The sequence below is a fragment of the Xiphophorus hellerii genome, chromosome 5 (genome assembly GCF_003331165.1).
Source record: "Xiphophorus hellerii strain 12219 chromosome 5, Xiphophorus_hellerii-4.1, whole genome shotgun sequence".
Classification (NCBI taxonomy): Eukaryota; Metazoa; Chordata; class Actinopteri; order Cyprinodontiformes; family Poeciliidae; genus Xiphophorus; species Xiphophorus hellerii.
In genome coordinates this window covers 10,732,869-10,755,965 of record NC_045676.1, presented here as the reverse complement: position 1 = coordinate 10,755,965, position 23,097 = coordinate 10,732,869, and the positions used below count along the sequence as shown (strand labels likewise).

The window sequence follows — 23,097 nt, the reverse complement described above, 5'->3', positions numbered from 1 at the left end:
ACATTACTGTGAAGAAGAAAACGCTCTAGTAGAAATTCCTTCAAGAATGGATCTCTAACAAACCGCTTAAGACCTTCACAGAACAGCACTTTTTATACAAAGGGGTGAGCTTTCTTTACAGATCCCTTTACAGATGATTTTTGAGGGCAGATGGTTGCAAGGATTTTATTTAGGGGTAAGAAATTGAAGATTTGTTGTAGATTTGCAAAATGTAGGTGATGAGTTCCTGTTGCAGTCTATATTACTATAGATGAAGAAGTCTCTAAGTGAAGACACAGTGTTGTTGTGTGATAAAGAGGATGCTCAGGGTTGTCTGTGATGATCTTCATTTTATGAAGACTCTTTCTTTGCACACTAATCTCCAGATGGTCCACAACATCCACTTTGTTTGCCAAAAAATTCACATTGCCTTTTGTGATCAGAGAGATGGTTTGAATGTCCTCCTACTCTTTATCCTCTAATGAATCCAAATGAATTCAACCCTTCCCCAGACTGTAAAACTACAAAAGTAGCTTTACTCTCACATCAAAATTATGCCCTACTTTTTGTTTGTTTACGACATTGAAGTTTGTGGATGTAACATGACATGGCATACTGCAGAAGCTATCATTTCATGTTCAATGTGAACAAAATGAAAGAAATGATTATACAAACAGGTAGATGGCAGTAAAGCTGCATTTCTTGTTTAAGTCTACCAAGGAGAGTGGAATTTCTGCTGTCCTCAGTAGAGTTTGCAGCAACAGAGCCAGTGAATTGAAAATATGAACAAGCTCATAATGAAGGCTGGTTCTGTTCTGGGGTCTGCACTGCAGCCTCGGGAGATGATTGTGCAAAAAAGGCTTCTTTATGAAATTACGATCATAATGGACAACCCCTAAAATCCTTTTCACAATACAGCTACAGGGTGTTTGCTGGAAGAGATGACTTGTTCATATTTCTAGAATATCCTTTCTGTTAAAAGAGTTAACTTATCACAATCTGTAACGACTCTGAAGAAACTTATTTAGTACATTAAATTTCCCTGTGCTTTTAAATCCAACTGAGCTCAACAGAATTAAGCTACATTAAGGCATACATAGATTTGCAAGACCCCGCAGTTTTTCCCTTGTGTTGTGACCTAAAGACACTGTTGTCTAGAAACTTGGCTCTGTTACAATAAACCACCATTTTTTATATATGATTTGCACCGGTGCAGATGTCCTCCCAGATGTTGACTGTATCCACTAGAAACGTATCTGCTGCTGATAGAGGTCACACAGTCAGGACTTCCTTCCTGCTGTTGAAATCATACAATAAATTGCGTTGGACGGTAAAAGCTGTAGGTCATTTGTCAGCGCTGACAAGGGACACATGCTTAGTTCACTGAGACATCTAACGTGACACAACTCATGTTAGAGCAGCTGCTCGTTGGACCTATAAACTCTAAATGTTAAGCTTTGGCGCCACCTATTGCTTGAGAAGGAAATGTTGCTCCACGACACCTTATTGACCTGAACTAGATAATATATATTTTGAAAGAGGGACAAACTGATGCGTCAGCACCAGCCTGGGGCAAGCTGATTTCACTGTGTGGGAGCTGTTCTTAAACATATTTACTGTGACGAAAAACACTTGAGAGGCACGTTTCTTACAATTCTTACATAACAGAAGCAGTGTGGGTTATGAGATTAGTTATTTATTTAAAATATTGTTTAGCTGGGTTACTGATGCAATTAATATCTTGTTAGAACTGCAGTGTTTGCTTTGCTATAAATTTGCTGTAAAAATTTGTTTTTCAATGATAGTTTTCTTGAATCAAGCAATAACTGTGTGTTTTCTGCGACTGGATGGGATTTCATCCACTCCCAAATCTCTGTACTGCGGAGTTTACTTTACATTGAACAGTAAAGTTGAATGGGCTGCATGTTTTGGCACTGAATATAGTTCTGGCTTGTTTTTCCGTCATTCTGAGAATTCCTTCACAATAAAAGCCCCCGGGGTCGCGACGCCCTCGCTCTCCTTTACACGTCAACGGAGGCAGTCCTCGCGCGCTGGGGGAAGCTTTTATTATGAAGGCCCACGGGAGGCTCGGCACAATGCTTAGTCACGGTGAGTTACAGCTTCCCCACCCCTCCTCCTTCCTATGTAGCCACAGATCGGTACCATGATGGAGGAATTGAGCCAGACTACGTGAGTTTCCTTTCTTTTTTTTTCCCAGAAATATATCGTCTCAGTGACAGTTAATACTTTCATGGACTGCTTTGATAAACGAGCAAGTGGTTCGTAGCAGAAATAGTTTGAGGCATGGTTTTGTTAGCATGTTTGTGCGGCTGTTGTCGCCTTACAACCTTCTATCATTAGGGTCCTGCTGTCAGCTCTATTTCCCATTTTCTTGAATTTATTGTCCGTGATGTCGCGTTTTATCGCGACACTGCTGTCCCTTATAAACTCCCAGACGACTGTGTCGCGCCTGTTTCGGGTTTTCCACGCCAGCTCCCTGTGATATTTGGATGAAAACAAGCCAGGAGATGGTGACCTTTTTCAGTGCCAGGAGCGAAGCGGGGGTGAACGGCGATTTGTGTGAAGGAGGGCAGGTAGATGGCGCGGAAATCTAATTCCGTTCGGGCTTATGTAAGGACTAGCCCCACTTCTGGGTCATGTTTTGGTACATCCAGTTCTACTGTTGGCTCGGGGAGAACTTCACGGTGAGTCACTGAGCGGGGACGCTCTTCTGTGGGTTATACAATGCTCAGTCGTGTGCGTTTGTTTCTCTTTCGACTCGTCACTATAAGCTAAAGAGAAACCCAGGTGATGGGTCGTTTCCTGCTGAAATGCAAACATTTGATTCAGCTCTGCAGGGGCAACGGGGTCAAAGTTGAAACTCATGATCATCACACATTTAGTTCTGGACTTTGACTCGGTCATTCCTACGGAACAAAATGCTTTAATCTAGTCTCCCAGAGTGTAACAGGGTTGTTTTGTGTTTAGTTTCATCCATCTTCCGATCAGCTCTGACCAACTTCCTGGTTCCTGCTGATGTAAATAAACCCCACAGCATGATGCTGCCAGCACCAGCGTGATTCAGCATTTCGCAGCTCAAACGCTGAAGTGCTTTTATGGCTAGTTCACAGCTCCTCTGGGTCACTGATGTTGCCTCCTGCTGTCAACTCTGTTTACATTGTGTTGGAGCAGAACTTTATTTATGCAGATTTGTTAAGCCTGTCACAATAACTAATTTTGCTAGACAAAAAATTGTCCCAGAAGTTATCTGGTCAAGTTAATGATATTGCTGCTTTGAGTCAAGTAACATAATAAAACAAATACTCACTCTTACAGATAATTTTTACACTGGAACTGGAAGACATTTTAAATATCTAAAGTAAATAAAGAAAACATCTGAAATTCTATATAAAGTGGATTCTGAAGCCTCTGTAAACAAAATTGGCCTTTAAAATAGTTGGGACCAGTTCACCAGGTTGAAGCATTTTGTTGTTCAGTCTCTCATAGGAAGAGACACACGAGAAAAACAATTGCTTATTGCGATAGGCTTAATAGTGATCCAAATTTCTTACGTGTTAAAGTTGGAGATTGATTTGTTCATAAAGCCTGTCTGGAACTGCAAATAGAGACTTTGCATATTAAACATCAAAGACTCTGCTTGCTTTGCTCTAATTGGGTTCTGATAAGACTAATTTTCTCTAATAAAACTGAGGCAAAATATTTGTAGTCCTTCCTCAAAGCTTGTACTTTTCCCTTGTGAAACTATTAGTAAAGTATGAGAGATTGTCAGCAGATCCAGGGTCGTGCACCAGAAGCCTATTTGTCATTCAGAAATTTTTGTGCCTTGCACAGAGGAAGACAGAGCGAGGCAGCAGGAGTTGAGCAATATGTTCTGCTCTGAAAATGTTTTACTCAGAACTTTGCAGGGGGAAAAGCACTGAGGTAAATCTGAATCACAACACGCTTCATATTACAGCGGTCTAAGTGGCTGACTAACTTATGACAGGCTCTGCGTTGACCTTGCGCACGTCATTAATTGTTGACAGCAGAAGCTGCTCAGAGAAAACAAGCTGATCTGTGATAAGTGCATAGGCATGCAGCTTATGGGTGCTTGTATGCAACATAGCCGTGTTGTATAACTGAACTCACTGCCTCATTGTTGCTTTGATTCTTCCTTTTCAGCGATCACCAGACTGTTACTGTTAGTTCACTGTTGCATGCAGGTCATGTCCTGAAAGGAAGAAGTTAGAATCACAGTGGTATGAGGCAATGATTCACAGCTCAAACCCTTACCTGTTAACTTCCACGAGTTTCATTTTTCATTCACTTTTAAAGCTGATTTCACCCAACATTTTGGAATCCAACCAATCAGCAGGGTTATGCAGTGTAAAACCACTACCATAGGTCATGGTTGAATTGTTATAATGTGTGAATTAAACTTTGTTGGGGTTGTTAAACGTGCTTTCAGACATCGTTGTGGTTGTGCTTTTGTGTGAAACGTTCCTTCTGTTCCAGCCCCAGACAGACAGGTCACAGGACAGAGTAAAAACCAAGTCATGCTGGCCGGCTGGACTCAAGCCAAGTTTATCCCGAGCAGGACTCCCCTCTTCCTCCTTATACTCTGTTTGCAGTCATGGCCCTGATTATCACAGCTAGATGGTTTTGTTTCCAATTAATGTTTTTCATTTTTTATTGTTGTGTTGGTGCTTGAGTCTGTGGGTGAATCCAGTTATTTAAAAACTTTGTGATTGTTTTAGAACAGACTTGTTAATTATAAATTAAGGTCCGTGTTTACACAAAGTTTGTCACAGAAATATCTTCCTAAACCTTTGATCTTTCCTGATCTTGTCATGTTTAGTTTACTGACATTTTATGTCATCGACACAAAGTAGGTAAAAATATGTCACGCACAGTCAGATTGAATAGTAAATTGCTATGAACATAAATTTTCAAGTCTTTTCATTCATTATAAAGTGAACTTAGGTCTACAGTTTTATAACTTAGCCATACGACAAAGCCCCTCAGAGAACAGCTGGATTTAAATTGATATTATCAATTAGTTGACCTCTAAAGGCAACTGTTTCTTTTCATTTTATTTGGGGGTGTCAAAGTTAACGAGGCTGGATATGAAAGCATGCCACACTTGTCCAATTTTTCCATATGAATGAATTAGAAAGCCTCCACTCATCAGTTTAAATCTCGTCTTCTTCTCTTCTCAGTTGAATTCCAGAGTTGGGCAACTCCAAGGAAAGCGCCTCAGGCAAAGCAGCTGTCCCCACTCGGGTCCAAGGGACACCAAGTGACGCGTGTAACACATTTGGCATCTGACCCATTTGTTGCTGTTCAGGGTCAACAACCTTCTAACTGCCTAATCTCACTATCTGCCTCGTCTTCTCTCAGCCAAATGTTAATATCTTGTTTTTTTAATTTTTCCCTTTGAAAGTGGGCCGCCACCTCCTTTTTTTTTGCCTTTAAGGAATGACTAAGAAGTTTATAATGAGTTCTGTGAAAAGTGGAATGAAAAGCATCAGTGCAGCCAAAACTAACAGTTAAGCTGAACAGGATCACTCTGAGTCATAGTACCAAGTTATCTGCAACGTCACCAGAAGAATTAATTTGAAAAACTTTTACCATGTCGGAGCTCTGTATAACTCCATATCTAGCACTGAAGAAAAACTTGGATCCAAATATCGTGATGCCTTAATGAACAATTGAAAGATTTTTCTCTGGAAAAAAGAAAATCAGGCAAATCTGGTCCCGTTTTCTGTCGTCACCGTCTCGCCCCCTGCCTTTAAATCCTTTCTTTATTTTACCCGTGTCTGCATGAGGTGCAGGGATGCCGCATCACGTCGACCGCAGTTCATGAGAGAGAGGTTTACGGTGGAGCAGAGTGGGAAGATAGGAAATGACAGAGTGCCTGACAGAATGCAAGGCGCTGGTGACTCCATCCACGCGCAACGGTCACCGCGTCTTCAGCTACACGTTGGAGAGCCACACCTCAGCCGCCTTCGCCATCATGAACGAGCTGCGCCTGGAGAAGCAGCTGTGCGACGTCACCCTGCGCGTGCGCTACAAGGACCTGGAGGCAGTGGACTTCGTGGCTCACAAGGTGGTGCTGGCCTCGTCGTCGCCCGTCTTCCGCGCCATGTTCACCAACGGCCTGAAGGAGTGCGGCATGGAGCTGGTTCCCATTGAAGGGATCCATCCCAGAGTAAGCCAGTTTAATAGCACTGCTCTCTGTTTTAGTATTAACCGGTCACATTTACAGGAACAACATAGAGGTTTTATGATAAATGCTGTGGTAAAAGCACATCAACTATCCCACTTATTTGGTTTGACTCTGAGGTTTTAACATGTGAATTGTCTCTCTTGATTGATTTACAGATAACATCAGATGGTAATACTGTGTGCCACATGGCTGTTATTCTATAGAAAGAATGTAGGTCTGATCAGATGTGGTAAACACAGAAGCTAAAAAGTCAGCTTTTGCTTCACCTAGAAGTATGCTTAGTTAGCATTGCATCAGTCTTATCTGAATGAGTCAGAAAACCACTTTAACTTTTCCTCATTTTGTCACATAAGGTCCACAAACCTCAGTGTACTTTGTCAGTGTTTCCCAACCCTGGTCCTCAAGGCACACTGCTCTTTATGTTTTAGGTATTTCCTTGCTTCAGTCCAGCTCATTTCAATTAATGACTGATTAACAGACGTTTGTTGAACTGCAATCAGTTGAATCAGGCACATTAAAGCAGGGATACCTTGAGGACCAGGGTTAGGAAACACTACTTTATGTGATAGACCAATACACAGTAGTAAATAGTTTTGAGCAAAATGATTTCATTGTTTTTGACAATTAAAAATGCAGAGTGCACTTGAATTCAGCCATCATACATCAATCCTTTGGAGAACCACCTTTCACTACAGTAGCAGGTTTTTGGGGTATGTCTGTGCCAGTTTTGCACCTCTGTAGATGGAAATATTTGCCTGTTCTTCTGTGGAAAACATCTGTTAACAGATCAGTGTTTGCTCTGTTACTTGGTCTTCACAAGGCTGTTTAAATCCAGAACAGCTGGATTTTTACTAAGACTAAATTACTCTATTTACCACCCAGAAGACTTCTAAAAGAAATAGGTTACTCTTGATTTTATTTACGGGTATCTGATTACTGTGGGTTGCTTTATGCACTTTTTAACACTTTTATTTGTAAAAATATAAAACTAGGGCTGATACTTTAACTTATTAATTTGGAAAATTACATACACAAGTTGTAATGCAATTAATGGCTTTTTTTATTTATTTATTTTTACATACAGAGGCTGCAGACAGAACTTTTGTATCCACGTTTCTAGTCGCCCTTAAATCTAACAAGCAGCGTCCGCAAACACAAAACTTATTTTCTGGGCCAAAAACAAATTCATTTTTGCTTCAAAAACAATCTAATAGGACACTGGAAAAGACTACTGTTGTGCTAAAATTAACTGGCCTACCACGGAAGCTATTCAAGCCTGAAATACAATCTCAATGCAAAACTTGTTGCAAGCACTGACGTCCCCAACGCTAATGTCAATTTCCGCATTTCAAAAGAAATATATCTTCAGAGAAATTGCTGGAAAGCTGCATGGTCATAACAGCATTTTTACCCATTAACCTAAACAACAGATTTAAAAGCAATAAATATCTTTGTTGTTGAACTTGTATATCTATTTATTCAATAAATAAAACTTTTTTTAATTGACAACATTGCTTATTTTGTTGAACACATAGGTTTCTATTAGAATGTTATTACAATTAATTATTTACAGACCCTGCAATTAACTCTGAACTTTTAATCAACTCCCACCACAAATAAAAACATGTATCAATTTTCTTCTAAATCACATTTCCACACTGCTTGTGTTGGGCTGTCACAAAAAGAATCCAAATAAAAATATTGGAAGTTTGTGTTTGCAGAGTTCAGCGGGTGAGAATAGTTTGTCGAGGCACTGTACTATGCTATGGTGGCTCACATACAAACAAGGGCACCGTGTGTGACTCATCAAAGCTAATCTCTGTTCCCCTTTGGCAGAAATGAAAGGATTTAAGCAGCTTTATTTTTCATTTTTTTCTTCTTTGACCCTAACCCTCCCCCACTCCCCGCTTAGGTTATGGACCGATTGATTGAGTTTGCCTACACTGCCAGCATCTCTGTGGGGGAGAAGTGCGTCATCCATGTGATGAACGGCGCCGTCATGTATCAGATAGACAGTGTGGTCAAGGCTTGCTGCGACTTCCTCGTCCAGCAGCTCGACCCCAGCAACGCCATCGGCATCGCCAGCTTTGCTGAGCAGATCGGTTGCACGGAGCTCCACCAGAAGGCCAGAGAATACATCTACATGAACTTCAGCCAGGTACGGCCAGAAGAGGAATATTTCAGAAACAAAACCAAGGAGATTCCCTTTCAGAACTGAAACATAGATGAAATGAAGAAGTGTTGAAGTTAACGTTGAATACCCCTACTTAGGATAAGTTTTGTACTGAAACGGTGGAAGTGCTGTGTGGTAAACAAGTTCATACAGCTTTAGTTTGTCAATAGTTTCTGTTTGAGTGCCTGCACACCTGCATGTTCTGAAAATGCAGCGAGTCATGATTTTTCCTAACAGGGTTTACTTGAGGTTGGAGCACTACTTACTGCAAAAGATGGGTTTATGCTTAAAAATAAAGGAAATAAGAGTGCAGTTTAGGGTGCGTTTACACCAGACCTGTTGACTCTGTTTTAATCGAATTCTAGTTAATTTTCCTAGAAAGTTCAATTTGTTTGTAGAGGTGTGAATGCACAATTGAACTGTGACGCAGACCTAAAAAAGCTAACTCTGGTCCACCTACAAACGAAAGCCTAAGTACAATTTAAGTGAACTCTGATTAGGTTCGAATGCTTATGTGGATTGAAGACCGCTCCAAAAGCAGAAAGCAAACTGTAGCGCACAGCATTTTAGGCAAATAGAACAAAAACGAGAGTTTTAAAACTAGAGGGTGAAATGACTCATGGTCTTTTACCAAAGAGAAATTCTACAACTGCTAAAATCTTCTAATACTCCTTTGTTGTTTACATTTTGTGAAGAAGGAAGTTGGGTCAGTTTCTTGTTCAGAAGTTTTTGTGTCGTTTTCTTCAGTGGTTCTTGGCGCAGCGCCACCACAGGCGAGGGTGTTTTGTTTCGGGTTCGTTAAACATGGGTCCCACTCGAAACAAGTCTATCAGACTATCAGGTGTGAAAACACTCTTGGTGTTTGTTCAGAGAGATGGAGCTCATGTTTCAGTGATATCTGCATTGCTTTGTGTCTGATTTGCCAAAGGCAATGGGAGTGTCATTAAAGAATACTTCATCAAGTCTTAATATGTCAGTACTTAAATTACAAAGGCATTCCTACAAGCACTGGTATGATGTATGACAAAAAAATGTATCTCCACTTCCTCTCCCAGGTTGCAACCCAGGAGGAGTTTTTCAACTTGTCCCAGTGCCAGCTGGTCAACCTCATCAGCCGCGATGAGCTCAACGTGCGCTGCGAGTCCGAGGTCTTCCAGGCGTGCGTAGCCTGGGTGCGCTACGACCATGAGAACCGCCGACCGTACGTCCAGGCCTTACTCCAGGCTGTCCGCTGCCATTCCCTCACTCCCAACTTCCTGCAGGCGCAGCTCCAGTCTTTGGACTGGGACCCTCAGTGTAAAGACTACTTGGCTCAAATCTTCCAGGACCTCACACTCCACAAACCTACCAAAGCCGTTCCTTGCCGAACTCCCAAGGTACCGCAGCTCATCTACACCGCAGGGGGATATTTCCGCCAGTCTCTCAGCTACCTGGAGGCCTACAACCCCTGTACAGGCGCCTGGCTGAGACTGGCTGACCTGCAGGTTCCCCGCAGTGGGCTGGCGTCCTGCGTCATCAGTGGACTCTTCTACGCCGTTGGCGGCAGAAACAATGCACCTGACGGGAACATGGACTCCAACACGTTGGACTGCTACAACCCTATGAACAACTGTTGGCACCCGTGTGCACCAATGAGCGTTTCAAGAAACCGAATTGGGGTCGGCGTCATCGATGGCATGATTTATGCGGTTGGCGGTTCACATGGGTGCATCCATCACAACAGCGTGGAAAGGTGAGTAACTGAGCTTGGCCGATTGAAGTTGATACCAACAGGTGCAATTTGTTTTACAAGTGTGTTTTGATGTGAAGCTTTTTGGCCCAATGGGATTTGTTGTCATTATGTTTGAGTTTCTGTGGTTTGCCTCTGCCCAGAAGCTGATATTTATAGCACGGACTTAAGTTTTTTTTATGTAGTCCGCATGCTAACCTTAAGTAAAAGAAACTTCCTGGAATTTATCTGGTGATGTTTCACTTCCTGTAATCTTTTTTTTTTTATTTGCTCAGGGCTATTTATATGTCTTACTTCTGCAACACCGAATAGTGTTGCTGTGGATTTTCTTTAATGCAGTATTTTGCAAGTTGACACATTATTTAAAAAGAAAAAGAAAAGAAAAAAGAGTAATGTTGTTTTTCTCGATTTCTTCGCTTGAGGCAAAACACCTGCACTGAGATTACCAGAGCCAGAAAAACCCAGCTACAATCCTGTTCTGCAGACATTACTCCAACCTTTTGATAAAAAAACCTTTCAAAATTACCCAACTGAACATTTTCACATTACAGATTACAGCTACACACTCATGTTTATTTATGGGAATTTTATATGACAGAACAGCATAAAGTATCATCTAATAAACAACAAAACAAAACGTACCTCGCTGCTTTCACTGGGGAACACTAAGTGTTGATTTCGTCATGCTACTCAGCTTGACAGTTCAAGTCGTTGATTGACATGAGATTCTACCAGCTTTTAAAGGGCCCGCCCTCATTAATTACGGCAGCCCAAGAGGTACAACAAAAAAAACCCCCAAAACATTACAAAATGCAAATACCATCAAACAAAACAAAACAACAAAAATACTAATCAAAACAGACAAACATCCATAAACAATCTGTGTCTTACTTAATTTAGAAAATTCTTAATTTACTTTAAATAGTCTATCCGTTACAATATATTTTCCATTAAATAATTCTAGCTGCTGGAAAGACATATTGTTGTGATATTTCTCAACAAGGATTTATTGAAAACATTGCTTTTTGGCTGTTCCCTTTGACACTGCAATAACTAAGTTGTTTCTTAATACATTTACCACCTCTTCACCTCTGGAAACTTTAAAGTTTCATTAAACAACAAGTACCACTGAATGTGTTACAGGAGTAGAGTTCCAGAACGTATGGTACTAAAACTATCCGATAACCATGATTGTAGTTTAGTCAGTTCTTCACAATATCAAATAATAAATTTACTAAAATATACGTCTAAGCAAGACAATGTAAACACAGAGCCAGAGCTGCAATGGAATAGTTTACATCAAAGTATATAGGTTTTGTCATTTACAAAAAGTGTTCATATATGTTTTGCTGGTCTGTCACATAAAATCCCAACAAAAAAAAAAATAGTCTGTGGTTGTAACTTGATTCAGTATGAAAAAATTCATGTGCATGACTAGATCTACAAGGCACTTTTGTTCCTAAATTTATTTCTGCTTCCTCTCATGAACAATAGTTCAGTTTGTGAATGGTACATTATGACCGAAACAGAAATCAAACATTTAACTTTGTCTCACTGTAGGTGTCTGTTGTACGTATTTTAGCTGGAATGTGACCCAAAAGCAGCCACGAACATGTGGTACAATCTTTAATTTCAAATATACGTAGCTGCGTTTAAGGATGAAATAGATCCAAACTCTGGCACTAATCCAGACATAATTCACAGAGAAAGCCAGTATCGCTTTGAAAGAGGAACATGCCCAGCCTGTTTTAATTGTTAGGTAGTGACATTTGTGGAACAAACATGTGACTTATTGCAGCAAACTGCTGATGTTGGGGGAAAGAAGTCTGTGCCAAAGAAGGTACACATTCTGATTCATCTTCATTCTTTAGATTAAATTGTTAGGAGGAAAGAATAATTATGTCTTAGAGTTTTGAGCTAATTTCTGAGAATGAGCAGAAAACTATATAAAAACAGCACTGGAATTTCAATAGTTTACTGAAATAAAGTATCTTCACTTTTTGTGACTTCTCACAAAAGTCTCAGTGCACAAACAGTCTCCTTGAATTACAACGGCAACATCAAACACAATCATGTGTCCCCAGGTATGATCCAGAGCGGGACCAGTGGCAGCTGGTAGCCCCAATGTTAACGCGGCGTATTGGTGTGGGTGTTGCTGTGATCAACCGACTGCTTTACGCTGTCGGGGGTTTCGACGGCGCCAACCGGCTCAGCTCCTGTGAGTGCTACTACCCAGAGAAGGACGAGTGGAGGACCATGGCCCCCATGAACACTGTCCGGTCTGGAGCTGGTAAGGAAGGGAGGAGGAGGGAAAAACTGCTTTGTAATGATAAACTCTGTGAACTGAGAGTGTGGAAAGTTATTCAACTGGTTGCGCAATTTTCCCCACTTTGTTTTTAAAGTCTAGAAACATCTGCCTGTCCAGCACCTTTGGTCTATGCTGACATGAACAGTGGGGTGTTTGATTCAGACCAGAATGAGGCTGGTGATGCAGGACATTAAACTTTTCTGTCAGACTAAGTTCCTTCTAAAAATGTATTTTTAGTCTTGAAGTCAGTCCAGTTCAGTGTCACCTCGGCTTTGTGCTCTGCTTAGAGCAGTGGAAACTGGCTGTGTCCATTCCTACAGGGTCGGGCATCACTTCTGAGTAACATGAAGAATTCACAAGTAATCTACTGAACTTATACACTTATCTTTAGAAAACAGATTTAACATGCAGTATGTTGAGATATTTACCTTTCACATAAAAGTGAAGTATAAACGATACTATTTGGCTGTTTCTATTTTTAGATAATCTAATTTAAACTGATAAGAAACTATCTTTGTCTTTTTTCTTTTAGGTGTGTGTGCGCTGGGTAATCAAATTTTTGTGATGGGTGGATACGACGGCACCAACCAGCTGAACACAGTGGAGCGCTACGACGTGGAAACGGATACGTGGAGCTCTGCCGCCTCCATGAGGCACAGGCGCAGTGCGCTGGGAGTCACTGCTTTACATGGCCGTATTTATGTGTTAGGTGAGTTGAGGCGTGACCAAAGATTAATATTAGCCTGGAGCATATTATAGAAATAACATTGTAGATAAGAAGCAATAATTATTATTATTTTTAAAGTTTTGTTTACGTGGACTGTGAGTCCTTAAAACGTGAGCAAAACTTTATCAGAATCATCAAAAAAGTTGTTGGATATTACAATATAGCCTTGAGAAAGTAGTGCATAACTGTGAAGTAGAAGCAAAAAAAATAAATACTCTTATAATCTGAAGAGAGGTGGGTATACTTGTATATTAATTTTACCGAACCAATCTTCCAAAATCAAGGACGCACCAGATTACAGTTAATATGGTTCGTCCTTAAATTTGGAGTAAAGGGGGAAGAATAAGGATGTATGCCACAGCTAAAGTCACAATAAAATAGATTAAACTTGTGGTTGTTAGGTGAAAACATTGGAGAAGGTAAAAAAAGACTATGTTTTGGTCTATAGTATTAAACACTAGAGTCTTAAATCAGTTTGTAATAAACTCAAACTAAAACACCAACATCATCTTTACAGGAGGCTACGATGGCAACACTTTCCTAGACAGTGTGGAGAGCTATGACCCAGAGACAGACAGCTGGTCGGAGGTCACCCACATGACATCAGGGCGGAGCGGCGTGGGTGTGGCCGTTACCATGGAGCCGTGCCAAAAGGGTCTGTCTCGGAGTCAGATGACTGAGAGCTTCGAAGGCTCGATCGTCCAGTCCGTCAGCTCCGATTTTAGCCAGTGTGGACCGTTTAGCTAAGGCACATGAATGTTTGAAGGCACATGCCCTCATACGTCGTTGAGCCGCCCTGATGTTTAGCTCTGCTCTGTATAAAGTAAGGGTAGACGTGTGCAGAACACCACATCCTGCCTCATTGACTTTAGGTGTTTAAAGATGAATCAACACAAGTCGTATCTTATTGCCCGTGCGCTGCTGATTCTCTTTTGTAAGGTGGAAATTAGCAGCACTGAGCACAAGACCCCTTAGTGCATCTGTTCTACAGCCAACAGGCCATGTTCAACCAGAAAAGGGCTGCAAGTTGAAATGTATTTTATCGGCTCAAACACTCATCAGGTCATTTTTAAATTGATTGAATCTGATGGTGAAACTACAATAGGACTAAAAGTAGCAGGCAGTAGTATTTAAAGTGCCATTACAGTGCCTGGGGGGGGCTTTATTATTACTATTGTCAGTATAACGTTTTCTTGGAGAGGAGCATACCTCTAACATGAAGTTCATGCATGACAATGGGCCTCATGCAAGAATGTTTTAAAGCTTTTCACAAAACATTTATGACTTTTTTTATTCCCAATATTTGATTAAGAAGTTGGCTTTTTCCAGGTTGAAATGCAAAATCTGCATCGAGTGTAGCGGAAACATTTGGATCAGATGATGTAACAAAGCAAACGGTAACTTCTAGTGGTTTTAGTCTGCTGTAAATGGTAGACAATTTTGTTTACTAGCTTCCCTGCTGGTAAAGATGTGTAAAATGTCTAAATAAATTCATGTTTTATTATAGCAGCACATTAAAGATGTTCTAAAAACACAAAATCTGCATAAAGTACAAAAAACACGTTAAGAATGTAATTTACACTGCAGAAAATCCCTGCAAAAATAAGTGTTGTTAAAGAATTTGTTTTAATCATTCTATTTTTAGGTTGATCTTAGTTTATAAAAACTTGTAATTATTAATCAATATCTTCCTATTTCTTTGAGCTGTAATAGGGGCCCAAGTGTTTTAGTCAATACCAGTATAAGAATCCCCATATGTTTTGCCACCATGCCCAGTGAGCAGAGTGGTAAAGAAAGTAAAAAAAACAAAAACAAAGCTCATTGTTGGAAAACTGCAGCAAAGAATTGCGTATTAGGATCAGCGTAAGATTCCAGAAGTGGTGACGACAACCCAAATGGTTGGTTTGCCAAGAAAAGGTTTTTTTCTGCCCTACCATCATAAACATAAATGTAGAGTTTTCCTAACTACTGGAGCTGTGTGTTTGGGTCAAAACCGTTCAGTAACAAACACTCCTAAAACAATGATGATTAAGTTCAATTTCTTCTAAAATCGTTCAGTCTTTAGATTATGCCATTGGAATAAAAGATGAATTTATTCAAAAGCTTTTCACACATTTCTAATATTGATACCCCCAAAGTTTCCCTGTCTTTGTCTGCACAGTGGGAGTGTGCTGTGAACACCAGCTGTTCCTTAGTCATTAAACTTGGTTAATAAAAACAAGAAACGGCGTCACCATAGGGACAGTTCAACATCACCAATATGATACTCAATTTTTCTTTGCTGTCAGTTCAAACAGGAATCAAACATCAGCGCCTTAATAAAAGTGGGACAGTTGGATTAGACTGTTTGTATTGTATCTGGGAATACATCAACAGGCTACTAAACACTGTAAGTTACACTTATCTTGTTGCAACAACGACCTTCAGGGGAAACCAGAATCCCGGCACTCACATGACTGTTACTTTGACACCTGCCTCCTGCTTGCGCACCTTTTACGGCCTAAATCACACATCAGCAGCACTTTTGCTTTTCCGCTCAAGGCCCTGCAACAACTGCTTTGAAATGATCATGAACTAAACTGATGCAATCCATGGATGCTGTTCCAGTCCTGGTTATGAGCCTCTCCACTGAGTGGGCATTTTCTGCGTGTGATGGCTAAAATGTGTAATGTAACCAGCTGGAGCTGTAATTGACACTATCCACAACCTAAAATGACTTTAATTCTATAATATTTTTCCATGGAGTTGGTAGATTGTATAGTTTGTCTTCCTTTTATGTAACTGTAAATTTTCAGCTAATATCAACCTGGTGAATCTCACTCAGGAGAAGTTCTTGCATGGAGCCCATTGTCTCAGTTTGATGCTGGTTCAGAAAAATCAGGGCTGTAAAGAAACTGTACAGCAGCAAATGAGGCCTTTTCTCTGTCGAGCCACTGGCAGGGTGATAAAATGTGAAATTTCAGAGAGGACTCGGGAATGATTGTTACGTAAACCGTGATTTGATTAAAAAGCAAGTCCTGACTTTGATTTGGAAAAACAGAAAGAAAAAAAAAAAACGTAGCATTTTGAAGCCTGGATTCAAACATTTTGCTGAATGTGTTTTTATATGTTGAAACCAGAAACACTAACCACTGACAGGACTGAAAATCCTCCTCTGCAGACATCAGAAACAGTAGCGCCTATGTTTGAGCACTGCTGTGGACCTGTTGTATACTAATGACAAGGACTTGCTCCAAGAAGCGTATTTGTAACAGCCATCTAAGCTACGGACATTTTTTTTAGAAATGTTTTGTACATTGAAAATCTGAATCGCTGTGTACAGAATTCCAGAGTTGATGTTTTTATTTATTTGTTCGGATCCTATTCTTTGATTTTTTGCTTGCTTTTCAACTGACATCAGCTTTGTATTAAATCAGACTCTTGCTGTAGTATTTTGAATAACTAGCATGTATTGTAACTCAGTGGCGATGTCTGTTAGTGCTAAGTTTGGGTGTTTAAAAAAAATCTTCACATTGAAAGGGACTGCTTTCTGTTGTCCACTCAGTGGTTTGAAATTAGAATATTCATCTGCTTTGTAAGTTTCTTTTTCTGCAAAAGCACCCATAAATATATTTCTTGTACTGCTGTGCTCTTTATTGGTCTTTTTTTCCTGGTGCTTGAGACCACTTATACCACATAATATAAAGCTAATTATTTAAGACGTTGACCAAAAATTACTCCAGAAACGTTTGTAATGTATATGCTCTTAAATTTTTTTGTTCACGTTTTACAATTCAGAACCAAAGAACACAATGTTTTGATCCAGTTCTTGTCAGATGTTTTTAGCTCCACTCTTCACAGCTGCATTTAGCTGATTAATTTCACTTTTAGTAATTTGATTGAGGCATTATTTTTCTAGGCTGGATTTTTTTTTTTTTTTTTTTAACTAGAAGTAGGTACAGATGTTTGAATTGTTATCTAATTCACACATGGTCCAAATTATACATACCAAGCCCACCACATCAATCACATGTTTTGTAGCTTTTAACAAGGTACTGATATACTATCTTATATAAATTCTGGATTTATATCTTGCTGGATCTGTACCAATCTTTTGCAGAACTAGCAAATTTGGTTCATTTTTTAGCATCCATTCATAATGGAAACTCTACTGTAAATAGGTGCTGATTCCAGGATTGTGACCTCAGAAAACCATATCTAAGAACAAGTTGTTCAGTTTTGACACCACACTGTAACAAATTGCTGTATAAAAACGGCCAAAATTGAACAGTATCATACTGTTTCTATTGAAAACGGTACTGCACCGTGAAAAACAATGCATTCTGGGCAATTATTACTGTTTTTAATAAAATACTGTAATATACTGTGAGTAGCATTGCATTTTGGGAATGATGTTAGATTCAACAGCAAGGAGGCTCTCTTTAAACAGAATGCTACCGTATTTCTCAAGAAGGCACGTCGTTGTGACATGTGGAAGCAACCTCTAGAATTTTCTTTACAAGGACTATCCATTTGAATCCTGCATTTTATGAGCCAATCCGGTAAGTTGGAGCATAATTTCTTTGTCAGATGATGTTGTCATACAGTTGTCATTTTTAAGCAGACTGTAGCTATTTGAAAGTTAGCTTAGTTAATCTGTCATGCTGTAATAAGGAAGCTAGCATAACATTATTTGATATATCTTGTAGATAAGAAGGTAAATAATTAAAGTAATCCGTTTTCATTGTTACTTAGTTATTTTTTGATGATTCATATTTACAAATATTGACATGTTTGGAAGCTCTTTTTCTTTCTTTTGTGCAATTTGACTTGAATTGCTATGATTAGCTGCTAAAGTGAAATTGGTGAATGGATATCAACTGGGAATTTGGAGTTTCACAAAGTTGACTTGGCAGAAAACTGTTTAAATGTTATGCTGGTGTCTCTTTATTGTATTTAACTCTTAACATTCAAAAGTTTGTCTTCACTTACATCCCCAAAGTGTACCTTTTGTGTGTATTTTGCAGAAAGTGTAGTCTGTTGAAGCAGCAGAAAATATTTCACAAACATTTTCAGTACCTTCCATAAAGTTGATGTTAAACCAGAACAACTGTAAAGTGTGTGACAGGCAAAGTGATTTTTGTCATTGTTGATAATCCTGTGTTTTAATTTGACAGCTATTTTTTATTACCTGTTTTTAATTTGATTTTACATTGTTGGATTTTATCTAAAAATGTTTCCATGCTACATCTGTGCCAATGATTGTGCCACTTTCGAGCGACTTTCTCTCAGGATGAAGACGCTGAGGTGGCACTTCATGTTGTCCAGCTACTGATGGCCCATTTCAAAGAGAGCACAGATGGCCTCATCCTTTCCACAGATGTTAGTTTTGTTAATTTATTTTCATAATATTTATTCTGATATATTTCACTGAATTGTTGACATCTGAATTCATCCTGAGGAACTAATGTTCTTACTGAAATTTCTTTGTTCTTTACAGTCATCGGCCACAGTGACTGATGTTGAGAAGACCTTCAACCTGCCTTTAACACCACGCCTGATACTACTCTGTGAGTACACTGTTAACTGACATGGACTGCAAAGTTTCAGTGACTATATTTATTTTTCAGTCCTTGAATTATAATAGAACCAGACATGACAGAAAATAGGTCACCATACCTCAAAGAATTTTCTGAAAAAATGTGTTCTGCAGCCCAAAGTGAGTATTTAGTGTAACCAGTGTACAATTGTCTACAAAACACACAAAAAAGCTTCTGGTTGATTATTTTGGGTTTTTTGGGGGGTCAAGCATCTATTACAATTCCATTCAAAAAGCCAAAGATCAAAGAATTTGACAGATGGAAAAATTACAATTTTGTTTAAAATTAATTTCATAGAAAAATAGAAAAAAAAAAATAATCAAGAGAAGTTGATCACAAAACAGCTGTCAAAGATAACCTACAAATTTGTATCTAGTTTTCCCAAGAGTTCACGATAAGCTGAGTGGCAACAGAGATCACTTACGGTTAGGTCAATATCAACTTTGCCTGTAGAAACTTCTTTTTTTTAAAGATTTAGCTCATATGTTCTTAGGTTGTCAGTAGAAATCTTAAGAAAGATGACCTAACTGGAGAATGAATAAAGATGGCCATAACTTTGCAAAGAAAAACAAAACTCATTGTGGCTTAAGATTTTCACGACAATACGATACAATAACATGCAGATGAGACAAGGTTTTGATTTATTTGTATTGCATGAAACACAATATCTTTAAATGAATGTTTTAGAAATAATGGTAAAGGTAATTTGTAGAAGTCACGATACTTGTTATAATTTTTTTAATTTTATTTTTCAGGTGGAAAAGACCATGTGACTGCTGGGCACTGGATGATCAGTCTTGAGAGCCATATTGTATGTGAGGGCATTCAACCAACCTTTGTGACAGGGCTTGCTGCACTGTTTTCAATGTACTACATCTTTAATCTACAATATCAAGAAGAGGCTGCATGTACACTTGAATTCATCCAGAGGTAAGGTTTGTGTCCGCCTGTCCGTCCCCCCCTTTTCCCACCTAGCACACCTTAAACCCTGACTCCTTAAGCATCATATACTAATCTGAAATTACTGCATTTTCAGGCGCTTTCTTGATATCAACCCTGAAAGAGGGACCAAGGCCAGCTGTGGCAAGATCGTCTCCAAGAGGACAGGAAAAACTGTTCAAAAGAAGTCGGTCACTGTCAACCCCCGTGTTTCAACTCTGCTAAAAAACCTCATGGACTTTGAGTGGAATTTCATATAGTGAGAAGGTTAGTGAGAACTTTCTAACCAGGCTATAGATATTGTTGCCCCTCTGCGCAAAAACAAACAAACAAACAAACAAAAAACTATACAGGCATGAAGGCAACTTATCCCTGAACAGGAGTGTTGTTGAGAGATTTTTTTTGGTTTAAAGGTCAGCATAATCTTAGACATCTCTTTTAATTTATAGCATAAATTTTGTTAAGGCTCCCACTTTCTGTTCTTCAGATGTAATTTGTAATTTTGACTGTACAGGCACAATGTTTAACTTATCTTGACAGTATGTTGTCAAATATTGTTTCATTGTTTTATCATTTGAAGTTGGAGCTCTGATTTTGCCCTAAAGGAAATTCAAGTATAAATGTTTCATTTAAATTTTTATGAAACTAAAATTTGCTACTTTTTTCTATGCTTTAGATTGAAAGTTAAATGTTTCATTTGTTTTATGTTGCATCATATTGTTCCTCACTTCCACTAAAAGTAGTATTTTGTATTAAAAAAGTAGTGTGCTGAGTTGTACAATGCATTATTTTATAATTTCTTTCATTCTTATTTTATTTCAGACTAATCAAAAGGCCACAACTCATGCTTTATTCAAAAACTCTTTAAATCAGTTATTAAGAAATTTATTTTACAAAATAGATGGTGATTTTCTTACTGTTTTTCCAGAATACGACTTACTTTGGACAGTTTACCCTCAACATTCTTGTAGAAAAGGTTTAGGTTTAAGGCACACATACGTTGTCGTTTCAAAACCTTCTTCTTTATTATGTGGCCCACTAAAGACTGTATATGAGTCAATGTTTGAGTTGGTTCTTTTTTTTTCCCAAATAAATGTTGGTTGACATGATGGAACTTACATTTTCTAAGTGTTTTTTTATGTTTCTATTTTGTATTGGAAATTTACAGTAGTAAGCTGTATGTGAATTCAACAGTAATGATACCATAGAAAAACTGTAATATACTGGCAACACAGCTGCCAGTAGTCTACTGTAAATCTGATAAAAACAGCAATGTGCTGTAATCAAAAGATTTCTTTTGTGACGGTAATATACTGTAAAGTTGATTACAGTAAGGGTACTGTATTTTTACAGTAAAATGCTGGCAACCCTGCTGCCAGCATTTTACTGTAAAAATACAGGGCAATTTGTTACAGTGCAGTTTGCCAAGGTCTCCTAGAATGGCTGAACTGTCATCCTCAGTGAAAAAGATAATTGGTTATTATGTTAAGAAATAACCAAGGTTTCACATCACCAAAATTAACACCTTCCACACATAGATAAACCAAGTCTCTTTTTAATTCAGTGAGACACAAAATTAGCTATTTCAACAAAAAGTATGTTTGGGGGTGTCAATTGTGTCTTTATAACACTGACCGAGTTGTCAAACAGGATGGTGGCAGCATTTTTCTTTGGGGTTTTGTTTCCAGATGTACTAGTGTTTTGCACAGAGGAGGCCTACCTCCAAATTCTTTAACGCCATCTCAAGTGGGAAGGTAGAAGGCTGAAATGATGACCGCTTTGGTTGGGCCAACAGGACACGGTGAAAAACTGACTTTGGAATCCATAAAACAGACTAGCATGTCCATTTGTCCATCCTGAACATTGGACAATGCGTAATAGCTTCTGGGGAAATCAATATATTGAAATGAACTAACTCTAACCAGTCTGACCATAAGGGAAATCTAGAATCCAACCACAAAAGTACCATTAACTTGTTGGTGGTTACAGAAATGTGGTGAAATAAATTTAACCAAATATTATGGGCCTTTGAGGCTTACAGAAAATCTGAACTGGATATTCTTTTATTTAACAAAAAAAATTCAGTGTTAAAAGTAACTTTCAAACACCGAACTGTTATGTATTTCACTTCTTTACAATCAGCACTACAAAACTAGATTGTATTATACCTCAAGGCATCCTTAAAGCCATAGAAACCTCTGGGACTGAGGCTTTGTGATTGTGTGCTCTTGAATAACAGACACAGTGGGAAGATATTTGGTGTGGGAAGTTTCTGCTTAATATGACAACGTTGACTGGATTATATGTGTAATGATCCAGGAAGTTTTCCAAGAAACTGTTAATGGTATAGTACAACAAACACTAAAGGGAAGGAAACTTTTTTTTTAACTTATTTATGTTGGATGGTTAAAATGCTTAAGTGAATTGATGTTTGCAATGCCAAATGTACATTTACGTCCAATGAAAACATCATCTAGAATGATGACTCCTAAACCCCTTTCTAACCTCAAAGTAGGACATGAGTTTGAAGCAGCAGGAGACACTAGAGGGGGCCAACGCTCTTTGAAACAGAGCCAAATATTTCATTTTTAAGAGCCACCAGTTTAAACGTAGTTACAGATATAGACTACTAATGTTGTAAAATAGGTGTTTTTCTTCTATTTAATGTGACTTAGTCAATGTTCACTGGAACACAGTGTACTGTAAAATCGACCACCCATAGAGAGCTAGAAAAAAAGCTTCCTGCCCAAATCTGGCAGGTGGAAACTGTAGACCATTATTACATAATCCAAAAGGAAGCATCCCACACTCTGTGCATTCACAAGAGTCTTAGGCTGTAATCTCACCAAATACAGGAGCCCGGAGCAATGCATCCCTGTAGAAGTAGCAACTCAAAGGAAATGTTGGTATGAATTATTTGCAAGGTAAATATATACAAATGACAGGCAATGAAGAGGAAGAGCTTGAAACAGAAGCAAGAGCTGTTCATGCTGTGTTCAGTGTAACAAGGATCTGGGAATTGTACTACCAACCAACCTTGATTCAAATTCAAACCGTAGAGGAATTTATTAAGTTCAAAGTGATTGTGTTACCTTGGCAATATGTGTATTTATTTTATTTTTTTACTTCACAACACTTTGGCTGCATATTGCTTACTGCAGCTATCATTATGTTTTATGAGAAAGGAAGCCCTTCACCATAAAAGGGCTGCCTTTAAAGTCAGGACTGATAAAAACGTCAGACTTTAGCTCTTGGAATCTGACTCATAATTCCATCATCAATGAAACAACAAACTGAAACAGTCCAAGCAAATATGTGGATATGATAGTACTGTGAACATTTTAAATTAACTGAGGTGTTACTGGTTATTAAAAGCTGAAGAAACTAGCATGCTTTACAGATCACAACGTGTATTTCAAAGAGTATTTGTTGTA

General features: G+C 38.8%; 1 protein-coding gene across 2 annotated transcripts; it reads left to right on the top strand.

Moving 5' to 3' along the window:
* The first annotated feature begins 2,064 nt into the window (after positions 1 to 2,064).
* Positions 2,065 to 16,765, top strand: keap1b (kelch-like ECH-associated protein 1b). Of its 2 annotated transcripts, none has more exons than XM_032562436.1 (7): positions 2,065 to 2,169; positions 5,199 to 6,190; positions 8,121 to 8,366; positions 9,437 to 10,113; positions 12,195 to 12,400; positions 12,951 to 13,127; positions 13,663 to 16,765. In XM_032562436.1, exons 2-7 carry the CDS (start codon positions 5,885 to 5,887, stop codon positions 13,890 to 13,892), a joined length of 1,842 nt encoding a protein of 613 aa, XP_032418327.1. In that variant the 5' UTR covers positions 2,065 to 2,169; positions 5,199 to 5,884; the 3' UTR covers positions 13,893 to 16,765. The 2 variants fall into 2 exon arrangements, with proteins under 2 accessions (XP_032418327.1, XP_032418328.1); XM_032562437.1 differs by lacking the exon at positions 2,065 to 2,169 and adding an exon at positions 2,189 to 2,684.
* The last annotated feature ends 6,332 nt before the right edge of the window (positions 16,766 to 23,097 follow it).

Bases quoted from the DNA above. Each gene is read 5' to 3' on its own strand.
- keap1b (XM_032562436.1), top strand. From the start codon at position 5,885: ATGACAGAGTGCCTGACAGAATGCAAGGCGCTGGTGACTCCATCCACG. The intron at 8,367-9,436 runs GTACGGCCAGAA...TTCCTCTCCCAG, and splicing joins TCTACATGAACTTCAGCCAG to GTTGCAACCCAGGAGGAGTT. The intron at 13,128-13,662 runs GTGAGTTGAGGC...TCATCTTTACAG, and splicing joins TGGCCGTATTTATGTGTTAG to GAGGCTACGATGGCAACACT.